At 40.6% G+C, this 21,404-nt stretch overlaps 1 protein-coding gene across 3 annotated transcripts in view; it reads right to left on the minus strand.

Annotated features, from left to right (window-relative positions):
- Nucleotides 1-20,312, minus strand: part of EDEM3 (ER degradation enhancing alpha-mannosidase like protein 3) — a 46,661-nt gene extending 26,349 nt beyond the window's left edge. For 2 of the 3 annotated variants that reach the window (XM_048860330.2, XM_048860328.2), the window contains exons 1-7: nt 19,959-20,312; nt 15,885-15,930; nt 9,116-9,216; nt 7,672-7,711; nt 4,923-5,035; nt 3,686-3,839; nt 2,159-2,293 (exon numbers count right to left, since the gene is read on the minus strand). In XM_048860330.2, coding sequence (XP_048716287.1) covers nt 2,159-2,293; nt 3,686-3,839; nt 4,923-5,035; nt 7,672-7,711; nt 9,116-9,216; nt 15,885-15,930; nt 19,959-20,116 — 747 coding nt within the window. In that variant the 5' untranslated portion in view covers nt 20,117-20,312. The remainder of the gene's footprint in view (nt 1-2,158; nt 2,294-3,685; nt 3,840-4,922; nt 5,036-7,671; nt 7,712-9,115; nt 9,217-15,884; nt 15,931-19,958) is intronic. The other variant, XM_048860331.2, reaches the window with a different exon arrangement.
- Between the last annotated feature and the right edge of the window lie 1,092 nt (nt 20,313-21,404).

Consider the following 21,404-nt stretch of genomic DNA (forward strand, 5'->3'; position numbering starts at 1 on the left):
CTTATATAACATTTCAAGACCCTCTAATGAAACGGTGCAACAACTAATTTCTTCTAATCCAATGGGATATAGTCAGATTGCCTTCTAAGTTATATCTGCCCCAGCCACACAGCCATACACATCTTTTCAGATGTTTCTAGGTGGCACAGTAGCTCTATCCAATAGTAGGTTAAGTATGTGTATTAGCCCTCTGTAAATACACAAAGGGAGGCATGAACTGGGGTGACACCTAGCCAAAAAAGGATACAGACAACCAGCCAGGCATGCTAGGTTTTAAGGGTGAGATAATCAAAAGTACTCAGTATTGGCCTAACTGCTCTCATTGACGTTAATGAGAGCAGAGTTAGGCCAACACTGACTGCTTTTTAAAAATCCAACCCCATCTCTCTCAATGGAGGATTTCTACCTTTAGCATTACAAACTGAAGACAATACAGCTATGTATACAGCACTTTTCATACAGACTACTGTGAATCTGAGTTGGTTGCTCACTTGGCTGAAACAGGGCACTGCTGATTTAGAGTCTCTTGGATGGTGACTCCCTTCTACAAGCAACAGGAGAGAGTGGCAGACAGCAGTGAGTCAGAGGGCTGTTGAAAATATGCAAAAAGTCTCTGATTCTAAAGGCTTTAAACCAAATGCTTAGGCAGTTTATATTAGGTAGTTTGTATTGCAATATGTTACATAAAGGGAATAAATCAGTATTAAAAGGGAGTAGACTATGAATAATTTAAGATGTGTTCAGATACAATAATCTCTACAGAAAGCTAGCAGTGTACTCCAGGAATTAACTCTGAAATATTTGGTTAATCAAATTAAGAATGAAAAATATCTTACAGATGAACCCAGAATAAATCTTGGTTGAGCCCGTTTAATTTGTTTACACGCTACATCAAAGAGAGAATCTGTCTCAGATCTCTAGTCCAGCACTCGGATTTGACAAAGCCCTATCAGTATGTGTCAGATATTTTTGACTTTCCAATGGGAATAGTTACTCTGGCACTTTTGCAAATTCTCACACCTTCAGTGAATAAGTTGCAGTCACCACACTTTTACTGCTGTAAAGTTACAAGCCTTATTTAAAGAAGTTAGAGCCCTTAGTTTTATTATTTCACTTTAATATCTTTTTTGCTTTTTCAATGAAGCAGAACAAGAGAATGCATTTCAAAAACAGTTCCACTATTTCACTTTAATATCTTTTTTGCTTTTTCAATGAAGCAGAACAAGAGAATGCATTTCAAAAACAGTTCCACTCTTAAAAGTGGCAGTGTGAAACTAGCACCTTGTTATTCAACTTAACTGTGTATTCAGAATTGTACCTGCATTTTTACTGCTTTTTACTCTGATTAGCCTTGCACAGCCAGTACAGTTAAGAGAAACTGGATTATATTTCCCCTTATGAAGTAAAAAAAACTGTGTTGCATGGCAATCAATACACCTGTACAAACCCAGTGAGGAGAATGGGGGTTGCACACGTCACTAGGGCATAACTTGGAGACCGCAGATGTCACTGAGGGCCTAATTTGGCCGACAGAATGTTTTTTAGCAATGATTGTATGTAGGAAGGAATGAACCAAGCTCAAGAGTCAGGGCCCTATATAAGTATACTGGGCTGGCAGTCAAAGCACACACCCTTTTTTTTTGGGGGGGGGGGGTGGACATACAAACTAAACTTGTTTGCCTTGAAATCAGAAAACATGGAAGTTCACTATGCTATTCTCAGAGTGAATTTTCAGAATAGAAATGCACTTTAAATACCATGTGCCTCAGTTCTCTTCTTCAATGTTAGTCTAACAAATCAGTAGAACCTTTCTAGCCAAGCACCTTGGAGAGAGTCTATTAACGTGACTCTTCAATATATTAAGTTTTATATTGATATTACTACTTGTACTGTAAATCACCTTCTAGAACTTTTTGAATAAAAAGTTTAAAATAGTACTTAAATTAGATATGCCATATTAGTGTAAGTTTTTCTGGAAATGCACCTTATCCTGGTGCACAGTAAAGCTAAAGGATGCAAAATCCATTACCAACCACAAATACAACTAATCTGAAACAAGTTCACTCTTTACCCATGGATTTGAATTAGAATTACAATAATGTAACAGCACGCAGTTCAAAACCTAACCCCAATAAATAAGAGACCATAGAAAGCAAACCTCAAATATTGATGTTCCTGTGAATCGGCTTAGAGCAGCAAACTCAAGTATCAAGGTACCTGCACAAGCCGTACAAGTATCAGTCTCTGTTCCTGTTCGAGCTTCTGGACTTCTTAAACCAAATTTTAAATTAACCTAAAAGAAAGTAAAGATTGTATCTTTTACTAGCAGCAAATATATATATAAAAAGAAAAGGAGTACTTGTGGCACCTTAGAGACTAACCAATTTATTTGAGCATGAGCTTTCGTGAGCTAAGGTGCCACAAGTACTCCTTTTCTTTTTGCGAATACAGACTAACACGGCTGTTACTCTGAAATATATATATATATATATATATATATATATATGTCAGTGATGGGAGAGAGATTGGAACTTAGATACTGTACTTTATCTGTTCTTTATTTATTCTAATTAAAAAACAAAAATCTTAATCTAGTCTCAGCTGATTTTAAACTACAACCGTTCTTTTAACTCTACTGCCATAGAAAGGTATGTTAGGTAAAATTTTCAGAAGTGCTTAAGTCACTTAGAATTAGAGCTGCATGGGAAATGGTTTCTTATCCTATCAAAAAAAAATGTTAAAGATTTCAAAAACATTTCTTGTTCTGCATCAGGTCAAAACAGAGACCTTTTGAAATTACTTGTGAAAAATGAGAGAGAATCCAATATATTCAACAACCCAGTGGTAAGGGCTACTCGCCTAGGATGTGGAACACTCAGATTCAAGTCCCTGCTCTGTCTTATACATTATAATTAACCAATAAGCTAAGAGTGTGCCATGCTTTAGCTTCATGTAATGAGAAGTTACAAATATGAAAAAAAATTCCAAATTATACCCCAACAATAACCTTCGCAGACTGGAGACTTTTTTTATTTTTTATTTTATTTTTTTAAATAGGCAAACTATGAAAGTTTGGGTTCAATGCAGAATTCACCTAAGGTGCATGCTGAACACTCCCAATTAACCAGGCTGTAGAAGGCACATCAGTAAATTTTAAGTAACACTGAAAAGCCATTGTTGTTCCAGATTATTTAGTCATGCCTAGAGGTGCAAGATACTAGTAGACAGTGGTTTCATGAGATTTCTGCCATTTCTAATGAGTCAGAATGATGCATTCTGGGTCACTGTCAGCAAACCTGGAAAAGCAACAAGCTACACAGCCCAAAACAAAATTTAAGAAATTAGCTAGCACTGGTCATGAAATATTAATTGATCTGCATTATTAGGTGTATGGAAAATAAAAGTATCTGTGATAACTGTTTACACCCACAACTGACACTAATAAAAACGGGTTTATAAAAAAGTTTAAATGATTTCTGTGACAAATGCCTTCACAGCCTAGTTAGCAAGGACATTCTGCCTGTATTTAACTCACAAATGAACTATTTTCTGATCCTACATACAAAGAAAATTAATGCATAATCTGTCACAAATAAGGTTCTCTCCCTCTCTATTAAATAACTTCCTGAAATATTAACAAAGTTTTGCCTATTGTGTGGAGTGATCTGGATTATAAAACACTTACTCTTGGATAAGGGAGACCACTAGTCGTGTTAAAAGCAGGTAAAAGTTTGTAGCCCAATTGTTTTGCCATGTGCAGAAGTTCACCACTGTACCACTGCATGTATTCACCTTTTTCTTTCAGCATAATTGCCACAGAGTGCCCACCTAAAAGACCTCTAAACACAAGAAAAGATATCCACATGTATTTCAAGTCAGTAAGTCACAGTAATGCAGTAATTTCTATCATTTGTGACAAACACTGTATAAACAATTGTGATGTGTGTTTCAGAAGTGCTGCGCACATACAATTCCAACTGAAATCAATGGAAGCTGTGGTGCACCTCTAGGGGGCAAAAAAAAAAAATCAAGCACTTAATGACTACGGTGAATTTTTTTCTCCCCCGTAGGTAACATACTTAGAGTGATGAGCAGATTAACAATAAATTGTCCCCTATAGCATTTTACTGAATATATATAAAACACACTGAAGTAGTAGATTACTGAAGAGAACTAAATGATTAATCCTGCACATGGATGGAGTAGAGGTCATTATCTTAAAGGTTATCATGAGCCAAATGAAGTGATGATGTTTATATAAGCCCTGAGTAATCAAATATTGATCATCATTTTACTACATTTTCAGAAAGTTGTCACACAGAAGTTAAGATATCTGAATTCTGAGAGGCATACTTGTTTAATATCTATAAACAAGGTAATTTGAAGGAACCTGTCAGCATCTTAAGAGTTTTTTTAAAAAAACACAAACAGATGTGTTGTCTGTGTTTTTCATTCTCAAGAGTGATTATCACATTTCAGAATTATCCCTTAGCCACAGACCTAATATACTGCACACTCCTTATTGACTCAAAACATAAATAACTAGCACCCATGAGATTGTACAAATCAAATTTTATAAACTAGAGAAATTTGACAGTGTATATCGAATGTTTGATAACATAATCTTAGCTTTGAGGCCATGTCTATGTTAGGAAAATGAGCTTTGACACACAGGTTGTTAGCCACTGCTATCCTAGCACTTTTTTCAATCGGTATTGAAAATAGCTCTCCTGCTGGTGTGGACAGCCAACTGAATTTGACATCTATTATATCAGTTTCTTCCTACAACAGAAGTTGAATTCTGTTGATCCAGTGGAACCACCATTCTCAACATCAGCTGAGGTACAAGTAAATGTTTGACAAAACATAAGCTTGAGATCACATCTTAAGTGCATTGAAAATGAAGAAAGCTAGTTACTTACCCAAGGACTCTTATGTTAGTTTCAAAAACTGATACAACTATGTCATTATCTAAATTAACATCTTTTATCACATTTTTTACAGCATCTTCAAACTCTTTGGTTTTATTTAACACCTAGAAAACAAAAATAACTTTAGTCATTTTAGGTTCTGATGCTGTAACACTGATTTACTTCAGAAAGCGCGAGTGCAGTCAGACATTCAAGTACGATATAAAGTTCAACGTGTTAAACTTGAACCAGGAAATAGTCAAGATAGCTCAAATTGCTTTTCTGCCTGACCATATCATATTCTGATACATTATGTGAATAGGTATCAGTATTAGTCTGGTTTGCTATAGTGATGTACATGAATGACAAAGTAGTTTTCAACAGGGAATAATTCACTGAAAATGTATGATGATTACCCATGTTAGTTCCTTTCTTTCACTATAGTGCATTGTAATCAATGTTTTCCGCCACCTGTACCCACATATTCTATTCCTTGAAATCTGGAACTGAACTCCACAGTTCAAGCTCATCCCTGCTATAAGGTCTGAAAATAGGGCTGTCAAGCAATTTAAAAAATTAATCGTGATTACTCATGCAATTTAAAAAATTAATAGTTTTTAATTGTGTGATTAATTGCACTGTTAAACAATAATATAATGCCATTTATTTAAATATTTTTGGATGTTTTCTAGATTTTCAAATATATTGATTTCAATTACAACACAGAATACAAAGTGTACAGTGCTCATTTTATTTTTGATTACAAGTATTTGCACTGTAAATAAATAAATATTTTTTCAATTCACCTAGTACAAGTACTGTACATTTTGCAAAGAAACATAAGAACAGCCATACTGGGTCAGAGCAAAGGTCTTTTTTCCTGCAGAACTGGCGCTGCAGAGCTGCTGGTGGCCACTAGACCCCGCAGAGCCCAGCTTGCAAATAGAAGACACTGCTGAAGGGAGGGGTTGGAGATGGAGAGTTCCCCACAGCTGCCGTTCCTGGCATGCCTGAAGGAAGGAGGTGGTGTGCAGGAAACTCCATATAAGCCTGGGATGCAGCAACGGGCTGTTTCTCCCTCTGGATCCCTGGGCTTTACATGGCTGGCCTCTAAGGTGGGGCGGGGGTACAGGGCTCTGAGCCAGGGGGGCTCTCCCGCGGCTGGGTTCTGTGAAGAGGGAGCGCAGATGTCTGGGCCAGGGAGGCCCCTGCGGCTGGGCTCTGGTTGCAGGTGTCTGGAGAGGCGGGCATGGGTGTCTAGGCCAAGAGGCAGCTGGGCTCTGCGGGAGAGGGGGTGCAGATGTGTGGGCTGGGGGCACCCCACAGCTGGGTTCTGGGGGGGAAAGGGTGCAGGTGTCTGGGTGGGGGACCTGTGGCTGGGCTCTGTGCGGGCAGGGGGAAGGGCAGAGAAGCAGGAACTGGGTTTTTTTTTACTCGTGAGGGAATCTCTTTTGTGGTCTGTATTGTTACAGCCAGAGTTGCTAAAAGGTATTTTGAAATTAATTACCAAAATAATTGAAACTGGCATGATTATATTGTGTTATTTTGACAAATAAAATAATCAGAATTTTGCAGAATCGTGTGTAGAATTGTTAATTTTTTGGCGCAGAATTTCCCCAAGAGTAAAAGCCTCAGAAGTCAACAGATTAACTTGGGCCTGGTCTACACTAGAAATTTAGCTCAGTATAACTACGTCACTCAGAAGTGTGAAATATCCAGTTAAACTGACCTAACCTTCTGTGTAAACAGCACCTCGCAGGGAGGCGGAGTACCTATACCAGGAGTGGGCAAACTATTGCCCAGGGGCCTCATCCAGCCTTCGAGACGTTTTAATCTGGCCCTCTAACTCAGGCCAGGGAATGGGATCCGGGGCTTGCCCTGCTCCGCGCAACTCCTGGAAGCAGCGGTATGTCTCTCCTCCAGCTTCTATGCATAGGGGCAGCCAGTGGGCTCCACACACTGCCCTCACCCCAAGCAACGGGGCAGCGTGCACCTCCTGGCTGCGCCTCCGCATAGGAGCAGGAGAAAAGACATGCTACTGGTTCTGGGAACTGCTTTAAAGTAAGCGCCACCTGGAGCCTGCACTCCTGACCCCCTCGCGCGTCCCAACCCCTTGCCCTGGCCTCCTCCTGCCCTCCGAACCCCTCAGTCCCAGCCTGAAGCACCCTCCAGCACCCCCAACCCCACACAACAGCCCACACCCCCTCCCGCATCCCAATCCCCAATTTTGTGAGCATTCATGCCCTGCTATACATTTTCCATACCAAGATGTGGCCCTCGGGCCAAAAATTTTGCCCACCGCGTCCTACACTGATAGTAGAACCCTTTCCGTTGGTGCAAGTAGTGTCCACAGTGAAAGGCTACAGCAGTGCAGCTGTGCTGCTGCAGCATTTTAAGTGTAGAAAAGCCCTTACATTAGCAGGGGAAGCAAATGTATATTACTGTTATAAGTTTAAAAAAAAAAAAACTAACAGCAACACAATGGGCATTCATTTAGATGAACTACAAGGCCAAGGTACTGTTTTAGTATTAAAAAAATAATAATAATTCCAAACAACATCACTGTCTATTATATCCATTGTTTACAGGTCTTTACAACAGAATGTACCTGTCTTTTTGATGGAATAAGAGACTTAACTCAGTTTCCTTACTTAACACTTCACATTTATCTCAAAAAAACAGAATTCTAACCTGGAAATCTGACTAGAGGTAGATAAACAGTTATTCAACAGTGAAACATTGCAAAACAGATCAAACCTACCACAAGAGTGTCCAAGGTATCAATCAGTGTCAATGAAAACCTATGAAATAAAATTTAAACCAGATATATAATTAAAATTCGGTACGTTTTTGGTAGATATTGTGTTATGTTATTTTTAACCCAAAAATCTTAGAAATAATGTGACATAATCATCACAGATTGCCAGCTGATTAAAAATATGCTAGTTTTAAATGAGGGATATTTAACAGGAAGGTGTAAATACTGACAACAATTAAACCTATTCTTCTTTGAATAGACATTTGCAACTCCTACTAACTGGAGTTGGAGCTACAGAATAGTTTACACTTATGATGGTTGGAGTCATTTTGACTTCTTGTTTTTAGTTACCTTTGAAAATTCTGTCATTTAAAACGTGGCTTATTAAACTAGCACAGTGGCCAATAGTCTATTGCTCTGAAGAGCTGATAATGAACCCAGCCACACCCATTTCAGCCACTGAATTTACTGGTGGCCGTAAGCGTGCACCCATGTATCGATGATTTCTCTAAGAAAAAAACTGTACTATGCAAAATTATTCTAAACTCTTATCCCATTTGATGAGGTCAATTCCTTTTTTCTTGATAAAGGTAACTACATATTAGTTCACCTCATTGGACTAGAGGAAAAAGTGGCTATAGAAATTACTAAACTATGTTTTGGTCCCACCACCTCTCTCATTTATAATATGACAATTCTGCAGTTTTGTGCATCTCGAACAGGGGTGGGCAAACTTTTTGGCCCGACAGCCACATCTGGGTGGGAAAATTGCATGCAGGGCCATTAACGTAGGGCTGGGGCAGGGGGATGGGATGCGGGAGGGAGTGTGGTATGCAGGAAGGGGTTCAGGGCAAGGGGTTGGGGTGCAGGAAGGGTGCAGGGGACTCAGGGCAGGGGTTTGGGGTGCAGGCTCCGATCCGGTGCCGCTTACCTTGAGTGGCTCCGGGGTGGCAGTGGCGCGCAGCGTGGCTAAGGCAGGCTCCCTGAATACCCTGGCACTGCACCGCTCCCGGAAGCGGCAGGCACCACGTCCCTGCAGCCCCTGGGGGAGGGGGAAGAGGGCTCGGCGCACTGCCCTTGCCTGCGGGTACCTCCCCCGAAGCTCCCATTGGCCGTGGTTCCCCGTTCCCAGCCAAAGGGAGCTGCGAGGGGTAGTGCCTGCAGGCGAGGGCAGCACACGTAGCCCTCTGCCTCCCCCCTTCCCCAGGGACGTGGCTCCGGCTGCTTCAGGGAGCTTACCTTAACCCTGCTGCACCATGGGGCTGGCAATCCCGCAGGCCAGATCCAAAGCCCTGACAGGCCGGATCCAGCCCAAGGGCTGTAGTTTGCCCACCCCGATCTAGAAAACCAAACAAGGGTTCTGAGTGCACATCAACTGAAGTATTAGCAGCAAAATGTGTTAAGATTTGCATGTTCATATAAGATAGTCACTGCTTCAAATACTAACTTTCCCAAGGCATCGTCCACATCCCCACGACTAGGTTCCTGACCCCGAACCCGTCCACGGCAAGTTAAAGGCATGAGTTCATCAGCTGGGTAGGCATGATCCTGTCAGAACAAAACCAGAAGGTAAAGAGAGTAGAGTACATCTCTGCAACCTATTGAAAGGAAGCAGAATTGTAGTAAACTTATGAAAATCTATGTATCACCTATGTGGCTAAACTCAAACTCAAAATAACACAGCAACAGCTTCCTCTTCATAGTCAATGGCTGACAACCGTTAGACCACATAAAACATACTGGAAGCCAGGCCATACAGTGCAATGCCCCATCTCCCTTACCCCAGAGAAACAATTGTTTTGGAGTACTTAATGGCATCTCTGAAATAATTGCTCAATTTGAACACTTGAGGTTCATCTTGTGTTTCCTGCAACAAATGCACAGGAGATTGCATATCTGCAGTGGAGAACTGAGTAGTCTTTTTCCTCCATTAAAGAACTGATCTCTCATCCAACATTAGTGCAAAAACAGTCTGGGTGGAAGACTTGCTCATTTTACAAAAATGTGAAAATTAGCTCCATTTTACAGAAAGGAGACAAGGAAGTTCAAAGGTTAGGGATAACATTTTAAAAAGCGCTTAAGTGACTTCGGACCTAAGCCTCACTGAAAAAAAAATTGAAGAGATAGAGGCTCCTAAGCCACTTTTGAAAACTGGACTTAGATGCTTTGAAAATTTTACCCTCCATGATTTGTCCAAGGTCACAGAATCAGTGAAAATGAGAAAAGAACTCAGTCAGAACATAAACAATAAAATACAACCAAATGACTATGCAACACAAAGGAAAACATGACAAGTTTGGAGTAGTTTTTGAAAATGATGGCCATTTCAGGGGTGGGGAGAGGGATTACTTTCCATTGCTCTAGCAAAACAGTTTTACTCTAACACTACTTAGCACCCTTCAATCAGTCAGAAACATCAACAATGTCAGTATAGGCCAAATCAGGTGTGCTGAATAAAAGGGGGAGAGGAATAGCTCAGTGGTTTGAGCATTGGCCTGCTAAACCCAGGGTTGTGAGTTCAATCCTTGAGGGGGCCATTTAGGGATCTGGGGCAAAAACTTGTGGATTGGTCCTGCTTTAAGCAGGGGGTTGGACTAGATGACCTCTTGAGGTCCCTTCCAACCCTGATATTCTATGAAATACCTGTTTATGGTTCCACTGAAATCAATGCAAATTTTGTAGCTGACTTCAGTGAGAACAGAATCAAGCCTTAGGGCCCTAGTTCAGAGTTTTGGTAACTGCCAAATAAAAAGTACTAAAATCGGACAGTCAGAAACTGACATAAGAGTGAGACGAGACTGGTGAAATATTTTGGTGTAAGACTTGATTTTTAAGTTTTTTTTTTAAAATAGCTTTTCAAAACTCTATTTGCTCCTGGCTTTTTTGACAAGCACATAAAGTGCTAGTTTTTTAGCATAAGAACGGCCATACTGGGTCAGACCAAAGGTCCATCCAGCCCAGTATCCTGTCTACCAACAGTGGCCAATGCCAGGTGCCCCATAGGGAGTGAACCTAACAGGTAATGATCAAGTGATCTCTCTCCTGCCATCCATCTCCACCCTCTGACAAACAGAGGCTAGGGACACCATTCCTTACCCATCCTGGCTAACAGCCATTAATGGACTTAACCTCCATGAATTTATCCAGTTCTCTTCTAAACCCTGTTATAGTCCTAGCCTTCACAACCTCCTCAGGCAAGGAGTTCCACAGGTTGACTGTGCGCTAAGTGAAGAAGAACTTCCTTTCATTTGTTTTAAACCTGCTACCCATTAATTTCATTTGGTGGCCCCTAGTTCTTATATTATGGGAACAAGTAAATAACTTTTCCTTATTCACTTTCTCCACACCACTCATGATTTTATATACCTCTATCATATCCTCCCTTAGTCTCCTCTTTTCCAAGCTGAAAAGTCCTAGTCTCTAATCTCTCCTCATATGGGACCCTTTCCAAACCCCTAATCATTTTAGTTGCCCTTTTCTGAATCTTTTCTAATGCCAGTATATCATTTTTGAGATGAGGGGACCACATCTGTACGCAGTAGTCAAGATGTGGGTGCACCATGGATTTATATAAGGGCAATAAGATATTCTCCGTCTTATTCTCTATCCCTTTTTTAATGATCCCTAACATCCGATTTGCTTTTTTGACTGCCGCTGCACACTGCGGGGACGTCTTCAGAGAACTATCCACGATGACTCCAAGATCTTTCTCCTGATTAATTGTAGCTAAATTAGCCCCCATCATATTGTATATATAGTTGGGGTTATTTTTTCCAATGTGTATTACTTTACATTTATCCACATTAAATTTCATTTGCCATTTTGTTGCCCAATCACTTAGTTTTGGGAGATCTTTTTGAAGCTCTTCACAGTCTGCTTTGGTCTTAACTAACTTGAGCAGTTTAGTATCATCTGCAAACTTTGCCATCTCACTGTTTACCCCTTTCTCCAGGTCATTTATGAATAAGTTGAATAGGATTGGTCCGAGGACTGACCCTTGGGAACACCAATGGAGTTACCCCTCTCCATTCTGAAAATTAACCATTTATTCCTATCCTTTGTTCCCTGTTTTTTAACCAGTTCTCAATCCATGAAGGGATCTTCCCTCTTATCCCATGACAACTTAATTTACCTTTGGTGAGGGACCCTGTCAAAGGCTTTCTGGAAATCTAAGTACACTATGTCTACTGGATCCCAGTTGTCCACATGTTTGTTGACCCCTTCAAAGAACTCTAATAGATTAGTAAGACATGATCTCCCTTTACAGAAACCATTTTGACTTTTGAGCAACAATTTATGTTCTTCTGTGTGTCTGACAATTTTATTCTTTACTATTCTTTTTTCTTAGTTATCAATATAGGAATGGGCAGGCAAGTAAGTTTTGTACTTGGGCTAGTAAATGCAAAGCTTTTCACCAAACAGTTTTATTTTTAAACCACTACCAGAATGACACATATAAAGAAATAAAAACATACATAAAAATTCTTATTTTAATTATGAACAATGACCCAGGTTTTTTGGCAAGTTATGATAATCACCAATAGAATTAGTAAAATAAAGCTGTATAAAGTCCAAAAAAAATACTTAAAATAAATGTTGTGCAAGGTGTTGACTTCCTATAAGACGTGTAGTATGAGGGAACAATTAGTGATTGAACATGTCTACCTCAGTTCCACAGGTTGCTGTATTATACTATCTTTTAATTTTAATTTTAAAGTAGAAATTAATGAGCAGCATAATAAAAGCAAAATTGCAGCAAATGAATATGTGAAGTGGAACACATTCAATATCATTTATGAGTATATGCTGTGACAGATTAGTGTGACTGGTTATCCAGACACATGGGGTAGGGAAGAAAAAGTATGGGTTGTTTTTCAATTGATGGCCTATTGTTCTTTGAAGACTCTGGTCCTATCACCGCCTTCTATTCTTCCTGAGTTCAGCTACCAGAGCCAGGGTATAGCTCTCATTTTGAATATCGTACACCTTACAATTATCCTGAAAAACTGATTAATGAACTGTGAAGTAGAAGGAAATTCAAAATTAAGAGCTCAATAGCTAAAATTGTGGAGAAAGCCAATAATCAGGTAATTCTGATAAAGCTACCTTCAAGACAGACAGAAAAGGGAACATTACTCAGTAAAATAAAAGTAAACAGTCTACATCCTGAAGAGCAGGAAACACTCTGAAAAATGAGGGAATACAGGTTAGTTATCTAGATCTATCTGGAGATGGGTTAAGGCTATGGGGCCAAATGCCCCTTCCAATTCAGTTGAGATCAGTGGATAAAGAGGAGATGTATCAAGGGCAAAATTAGGCACACAAACTACATAGTTTAAACATCTGTATGTCTTAAATTTATAAAAGCATGTATTGATTGACAAATAGGGCTGTTTGGTCTATGTCAGGATTGTAAATTAAGAACAGCATTGATACATTCCACTTACGAACAATGCACAGCGCTGCCAGTGCTGTATGATTAGGACTACTGACCCAAGGGACTAACACAACTGGCTTTTCAGGTATCCTTTGTGTAAGTGTGAAGAAATGCTCCTAGCTATTAGACTTGTCTGTGAGGGAATAAAAAGCTACTCTCTGCCCTCCCAATTGACATATGAAAAAGTATAAAAGATATCCCCCTGCACGCAAACGTGAAATGTGAGCCTAATCCACTCAAGTCCAAAAACATTAATAGAAATAGTAAGTCAACAATTTTCAGCTCCCTGTCTCAAAAATTGCTGTTTTTTTTTAAAAAAAAAAACACACTTAATTTTCTTGCTATCAAGGTCAAGGTTGAAACTCCAGTCTTTACTTCAAGTTAAACAAACACAGAATGAGACTTGTTTGTTTAATGCTCTAGCATACGTGGCAAGTAAATATCCTTTTGACATTTATGCTTCCAGGATGTCTGAAGTCATACTTCCTCTTAACCCAACATTTTCTTGCCACAAATGTAGAGAAGGTATTTATTAGCTTCAAATTTATAGTAATGAAAAGTAAAGCACAAATATCTCAGCTGACTGAAGAGTTTTGTCCAACGTTAGGCAAGGTAGGTTACCTAATTAAAAGCAATAAAGAGAAAGCAAGGCAGATTGAAAGCCAGACATTTTTATGTAGCGAGGTTTCAAGTATCTAACTAGAAATTAATTGCAGAAAGAAAAGGAGGACTTGTGGCACCTTAGAAAATAACAAATTTATTTGAGCATAAGCTTTCCGATGAAGTGAGCTGTAGCTCATGAAAGCTTATGCTCAAATAAATTTGTTAGTCTCTAAGGTGCCACAAGTACGCCTTTTCTTTTTGCAAATACTGACGAACACGGCTGCTACTCTGAAAAATTATTTCTATCCAAAGAAGTCAGTTGCTAGTCACACTATTAGGCAATATAGAGAAGAGTCAGAATGTCAACCAAAAACAACTACTTGAAGTTTTGTTTTATTTTTCAAAAATCAAACAACAATTCTGTACCACTTCATAGCCTGCATACCTGAACATGTTTAATAAAAAACAGTCCTCACAATAGCTTCTCTTCTGTGCTTTAATACCTTTGGCATTTATAAATGGCAAAGAATCTCATTCACTGTATACATTATCTATTTACATGTCTCATTAACTTTTAACCTCTTTGGAAGTTAAAGGGTTATAGCATAATATTGAGCCATGCAGTCAACATACTCTCCAGGGACAGTGGTTTTCCATGTGTGAGCAGGTGCAACTTATGAAAGAAAGGTCTGTGTTATAATAAGAACACTTATATGCCCAGTAGAGAAAATACAAAGATGAAAACAATTAAAATGTTTTTGTTAAAAAAATACACACTTTACTAGACTAAGGTATCATAAGAATAATTGGTATTTCAGGCCATGTCTACACAACCGATTTTGTCAGTATAACTTATGTCATTCAGGGGTGTGGAAAAAACCTTAGATTGCCTTAGATTTTCAGATGTACAGTTAACGGGTCACCTGTTTCCCCTAAAATGTTTCCCATTTCAGTGTATTGATAATATTATATTCTTCTTATCAATAACTGTATTTTAAATGTAGAGATTCTACTGTTGAAATAAAAACAATTATTTATTCTGGAACAAGACCAAACTAATAAATTAGGGTATAACAAGACCCACTAAACAACAAATCAGTCTCATGTCCAACATGTGAAGACAACTAAAAGACCTAAAATTGTTTTGACAACACTAAATTACAACACACATATATCATGTAAACAGTAGCAAATGTGGATCACTTAATTACATTACAATTGCTTATTTAGCACCAAGTTATGCAATGTGGGTCTGATGCTACAGGGTTTTTTTTTTTATTTTATTTTTTTTAAGTGAAATGGAACTTTTGAGAGCAAAGCAGCTGCAAAATCTACAGCAAATGTAACATCCCAAGCAAATATGAGGTTATATAATTAATGTTAGGCCCACAAAGTATAATCAAAGTTATCTGCAGGAACATATAAACATTTTTATATAATATTCACCAGCACAACCAATACATTATTAACAATTAATGTGTTCACTAGAATTTGATAACTACAGACAGGTATCTTTTCAAGTGTTCTTGGTCTGTATGGTATTTTGCAACATTTTTGTTCTGGGGTCTCATGCTACCAAATAAGTCAAGGGAACACTGATATAGTAGGAAATGTATAAGAGGAGACAACATACATTAAGAATAGCAAGCAGGTTTATATGGTAAGGTCCTGACTCTGCAGTGAGAGAGATGCAGGTTTACCTGTAGAGAGCCCCATTACCTTTTAGCTTTATAGGCCACCTGTAAGGATCCAACTGGGAAATCAGATATCAAGACTATATTGCAACATCTGCTTCCCTTTAAAATATTTTAAATTCTGTAATTTAGCACTTTTCATTGTCAATTACCTTTACAAACACAAATTCTTAGAGACTACTGCATTTCAGATCTAGGGGGGAAAAAATCAAGCATAGGTTAAGTATCCTGTCAGGAATTCCTAGCCACTGTTCCTGTGATCAGACATTACTCTCCCCCTATATTCATATTTCTTATATGCAAACAGACATTTCAAAAGAAAATAATATAAGCTGCACATACGAACTTCAACTTCAGTTTTCCCCCAACAGAGTTTCAGCAAGTTTTTTAAAACTGCCAGGTCGATAACAAAACTGCTGACAAATGCAACACAAACTTTAATTTGTGTGTAAGCATAATGAAGAAATTGGTATTTTACTTACCATGTAATTGCTATAAGCATGATCAAACATTTCTAACACTTGATTCCTAAGAAAAGGAACAGGAAAAAATTTGTTGAATACATGATCAGTTTCATATTTCCTCTTCTAAGTGTCAAACTTTAACACAACAGAAGTACTGTAGTTTAATATCTGGAGATTAATATCAGATGCCCATAAAAATACATAACATTCACTTCATCTCTGGAACTTTGCCCAAATAAAGCTGATGAGTGAAACAACCAGTGGCAAGATATTTATGATCTGTTTGGACCTCATGAAAGAAAGGGGAATGAAACACCATCTAAAGCTAGTCCAAAAGTAGCAGGTGGTGTACAAACTGATCCCCAACAGGCCAGTCCTGTAACACTACTGCTATTCCAATACTGGGGCTTCTTCTGAATAAAACTTGTTCATGTCCCTAAATTTATTGTGCAATTATTTGTTTCTGGGAGCATTCCACTTGCAAAGAGAAAAGAACTTCCAATCATAAAATCCAATTTTCCAGTGCAGTATATTTTCATTTTTTAAATCACAATTATTATACTGAAAAGACCAAATAGGCTACTAGATACTTTGCTAGACACTAAAAATCATGGTCTTAGGCTATGTCTACAATATGCAGCTTTTAGCGACATGGCTATGCCGCTACAGCCGCGCTGCTAAAAGGCACGCAATGTAGCTGCTGTTTGTCAGCAGAAGAGAGTTCTCTTGCCAACAAAGCGTTGTTCACACCAGAGCTTTTTCTTGGTAAAACTTTTGACGTTCAGGGGGATTTTTTTTAACACCCCCAATGACAAAAGTTTTGCTGACTAAGTGCCAGTGTAGACATACCCCCAGTATAGACAAAGCCATAATAAAGACAATGGATTTATGGCTTATCACAACAATTCGTAAGCCACTAACCCCCCTTTTTGTCCTATGATTACAGAGGTGTAAACAGGCCACTTCATCTTGAATGGTCCCTTAGAATATGTGCTAACTACTTATGATAAACAGGTTTCAGAGGAACAGCCGTGTTAGTCTGTATTCGCAAAAAGAAAAGGAGTACTTGTGGCACCTTAGAGACTAACCAATTTATCTGAGCATGAGCTTTCGTGAGCTACAGCTCACTTCATCAGATGTATACCGTGGAAACTGCAGCAGACTTTATATACACACAGAGAATATGAAACAATACCTCCTCCCACCCCACTGTCCTGCTGGTAATAGCTTATCTAAAGTGATCAACAGGTGGGCCACCTCCAGCACATTGTGCTGGAGGTGGCCCACCTGTTGATCACTTTAGATAAGCTATTACCAGCAGGACAGTGGGGTGGGAGGAGGTATTGTTTCATATTCTCTGTGTGTATATAAAGTCTGCTGCAGTTTCCACGGTATACATCTGATGAAGTGAGCTGTAGCTCACGAAAGCTCATGCTCAGATAAATTGGTTAGTCTCTAAGGTGCCACAAGTACTCCTTTTCTTTTTACTTATGATAAACAATCTGTTTGGTCTTGCATTTAGCTGTGACATCCTGAGTTTCTTTCACAGACCTGAAGAAGAGCTGTGTTGCTGGAAACCCTTGACTCTCTCACCAACAGAAGCACCCACCTTGTCTATCTAAGAACCAGCCAGGAGGCACACTCCTCACTCAGAAAAACCCCAGGACATAGTTCTGTGTTCCTTCTGCAACAGTTGGTATCATCAACACCCAAAGCTATTTTACAATTTAGTGGAATCATAAGTTACCAGGTTCCATATTTTCCCTGAATTACAATCTTGGTAAGTAAAGAAAAAATGGTTTCAATATTATTTATGAATGTATATATTTGTGATGTCTAAATAGTGGTCACGATCAGAAATGTCACTATATCCAATGGCACTCACTCTCTCGATAGCTGCTTCCTGTCTTAGCAAAGACTATTGTACTAACAAAAGATAGCATTACTAATAGTAAGGAAAAACCTAATACACAGCAAGTTGGATTCTATTCTGACTTGGGCATCAACAATGTTCACAAAACATCTATTACTGTTGCGGCTGATGTAAGAGGCAAGAAGAACTCAGCTAGATTTTCAAACACCCAACTGAGTTTACTGCCCTGGCAGTTAAAAAAATAACGTTAACTCATCTAAAAATTTTATTATGAAAGTAGAGAAAAAAATAAACATGAACCCCAATGGTGCCTTTTTCAGTCATTTCACCAATTATAACTATTTGATGGCCTCAATTCTGCAATTTAGCTGTGCAGGTGAAATCCTAGGCCCACAGAGAGCCCCATCCACTTCAATGTGACGGTGTGGTCTACCCAAGCAGATCCTGATGCAGGATCAGAGTCTAAGCCTATAAACATTGTCCAATAATGATTTAGCACATTAAAAGGTTATAACTTTTTTTTCCCTCCTTCAAATGAACTGTATTCCCAGACCATTATCCAACGGGATCTCTGTGGAAGGTACGTTCTTACCATATAAATATATATATTACCTCCTACTAGCATAGGTGCTCCAACCCAGACCCCTCAGTAAATAAGCACCTCTGAAAGTAAGGTGGCTTCTTTCCACCTCTGCAGCATTGCAAAAGCTGAACAAATACCTGAAGCAGTCCACATTTCTGCCTGTACTGGTAGATCCTAGATCACTAATACACCTATATCAGATGGCACACAGAGAACATAAGTTAAACAAAGCACCTAAAAATGTAAACAGGCCAGGAAAGGAGCCTAAACCACTTGGGTAGCCGTGTGAGGAACACATAGCTAAGGTATTTTTCAAGTCTTTGTGATGTATTCAAAGTGCTTCGACATCTTTGAATGAAAGAGCTAATGAGTGCACATATTATAATTAAATACTGCTTTTTATCTAATGACCAAATGACAGTATAATGAAACTTCTTAATGAAGCCTCACAACACCCTTGTGAAATATTACTATCTTCATTTTACAGAGGATGACAGTAAGCATGAAGGAGGTAATGAAATTGTCAAGGTGACACAGTGAGTGTGTGGCAATAATGATCAGAATGAAGAGGAGTACTTGTGGCACCTCAGAGACTAACCAATTTATTTGAGCATAAGCTTATGCTCAAATAAACTGGTTAGTCTCTAAGGTGCCACAAGTACTCCTCTTCTTTTTGCGAATACAGACTAACACGGCTGTTACTCTGACATGATCAGAATGCAGAACTGCCTTCTAAAACATCCTACTCCATGTACTAGCACACATACCTCATCACTGATGTTGTACTCTTTATCCTTTACATATAAGAATAGTTTTTTAAATAATTAGCTTTATACACACATGCAAATTGGGCTCCCTAAACAATTTACTTTATTGCTCACAGTGACTGGGCAGGGATGATCTCAACTCTTATTAATATGAAAGATGCTATCTCTTATCACGCTAAAACCTTGACTTGTTCCAGAAACACTGTCATAATTAGACCACAATGCCAAACACCTACTGAGTATGGTTTTGACCTTTGACCACTTGTACCCATAATCATATACAATGCCTGACTGAAATCTTCATGACCACACAGAGACTAGGGGTGTCAACCACGAGAGCGGGAAGATGACCCGATAGGCAGGTAGATGTGACGGGGGGAGAAGGGGATCGTACCAAAAATTCAGGGGAGTACAAGGTCATTAAAGTACATCTCTGAGGGGCTAGGCACTACTCTCACGCAGACTGGGAACGTCACACAGGTCGCCGGCTGTCGGTGCTGGGGATCAGCCCCACAGGGCCGAGATCCATCCGTGGGGGGAGTGGGGTTCAGCCACACCCCAGTGGGACCCGGGAGAATCGCCAGGCCCCATGGGGGAGTGCTCTCCCCGCTCAGAGGGGAGCAGCCACAGGGGTCCGCACCCCTTCCACGGGGCCAGAGGCTGAGCCCCTGCCGACGGAGCTGACAGTGTGGGGGCTGTCGCCAGGCAGCCACAGTGGCCAGCCCCCCGGGAAAAGGGATGCCAGAGGGGGCTGTGGCCACTTCCAGCCGCCCCACGCGGCAGTGACGACTGGAGCCGGTCCAGGTAAGCGCTTGCCAGCTGCGCAGAACCCACCCTCCTTCAGGCCCCCGCCGCGTCTCCCAGCTTACCCGAGCCGGCGCTTTTCCTCCCTGCTCATGGCTCCAGCGCCCGGGGCGGCTGCCAGCACCGAGGAAGCGGAGAGAAGGCCCAGGGCCAACAGCTTCCATCTCCCCCAGCGGGCTGCGGGGTCCCCGCTCCCCCCCTCACCACCGGCAGCTCCGCTCATGGCAGCAGCTGCCCGCCGCCCCGCTAGGCCCGGCTCAGCCCCATGCTTGCCGCTCGCCCCTCTCCCTGGCGGCGGCGGCGGCTGCCGCTGCCGCTGCCACTCTCAGCGCCGCCGACGTGAAAACGGAAAGGACCGGACCTTCGCTTTCCTGTGGCGTAGCCAAGGAAACAATCGCCTTCCGCGGCTTCCGGGTTCAGCCCATCACGTGGCGCCGCTGTGGACCAATCGGAGTCGAAGGGGTCGGGGGTCCGTTTGTGCCACGTGATTCCGGTGAAAGACTTTAGTGGAGTGAGACGTGGACAAAAGAAGAAGTCGGCCCCTGGCTCGGGAGATGGCGCGCGGGGACTGCAAGTTCCAGCATGCAACACTCCACCCCGAGCTGGTCGCTGAACTCTGGAGGGAGCACTGCCTTCTGGGAGCTGTAGTCTAGATGGGTCTGAGCCGCCTGGCTCCTCTAGGAGCACTGCGTATTGGGACCAGTAGTTTGTGAGTTGCCCTGAAAGGGCGTTATGTAAAGGACCTTACTTATAGACAATGAGGGTGGCTGCAGTCCTACTAGCCCATTCAGTGGCCTGGGACCTCTTCTTCCTGGCTCTAGAGCCCCACTCATCCTGCGGCCTGGAACAAGTCACTGTGGGGCAAATGTCTTGTTTCTCAGCATTCACCCCACACGGGAGCACTTACTGCCTAAGGAAAGGGGGTTTCCCAACTCTCACAATTTTGGCAGTAGTCTCATGCTATTTGGCTTTTTTCTAAAAGCCCCAGGTGCTGGACTCATGTGGTTATGTGAGAACCAGAGCTTTAATTTTAAACAGAAAAGTTTACAGCATTCACCACCACACGCTTGAAACCAGCATCTGCGTGTAGCTCCAAAGGCTCAGAAATTAAAAGGCAACTAAAGACTTCCCCCCACCCCACTTGCCCCAAACAAATAAATATATTATTTTTGAGGCCTGACTTTTTTAACCTTGAGACTGGCCCTATTGGGAGATGATTTTGCCATGAATAAAACAGTGAAGAGTGTCTTATACAGTTGTCCTATATTTGCTTGAAGTCTGTGTGGACACTGTGCCCAGCATTAGCACTGAATAGGACCGTGAGCAAATCACGTCATTGCTCTGTGCTTCAGATTCTAGGGTGACCACCTTTGATAAATGGAAATAAGGGAAAATCACATGAAAAATATGGGACAATGCTTTATTTTAAGAGATGGTTTAGGGAAACTTCTTTTCTCCCTTAGCATGTCATGTATTTCTCTCTCAAGTGTACATTTCTACTGCCCTGAAGT

This window comes from Caretta caretta, chromosome 8 (assembly GCF_965140235.1).
Source record: "Caretta caretta isolate rCarCar2 chromosome 8, rCarCar1.hap1, whole genome shotgun sequence".
In the NCBI taxonomy this organism is placed as follows: Eukaryota; Metazoa; Chordata; order Testudines; family Cheloniidae; genus Caretta; species Caretta caretta.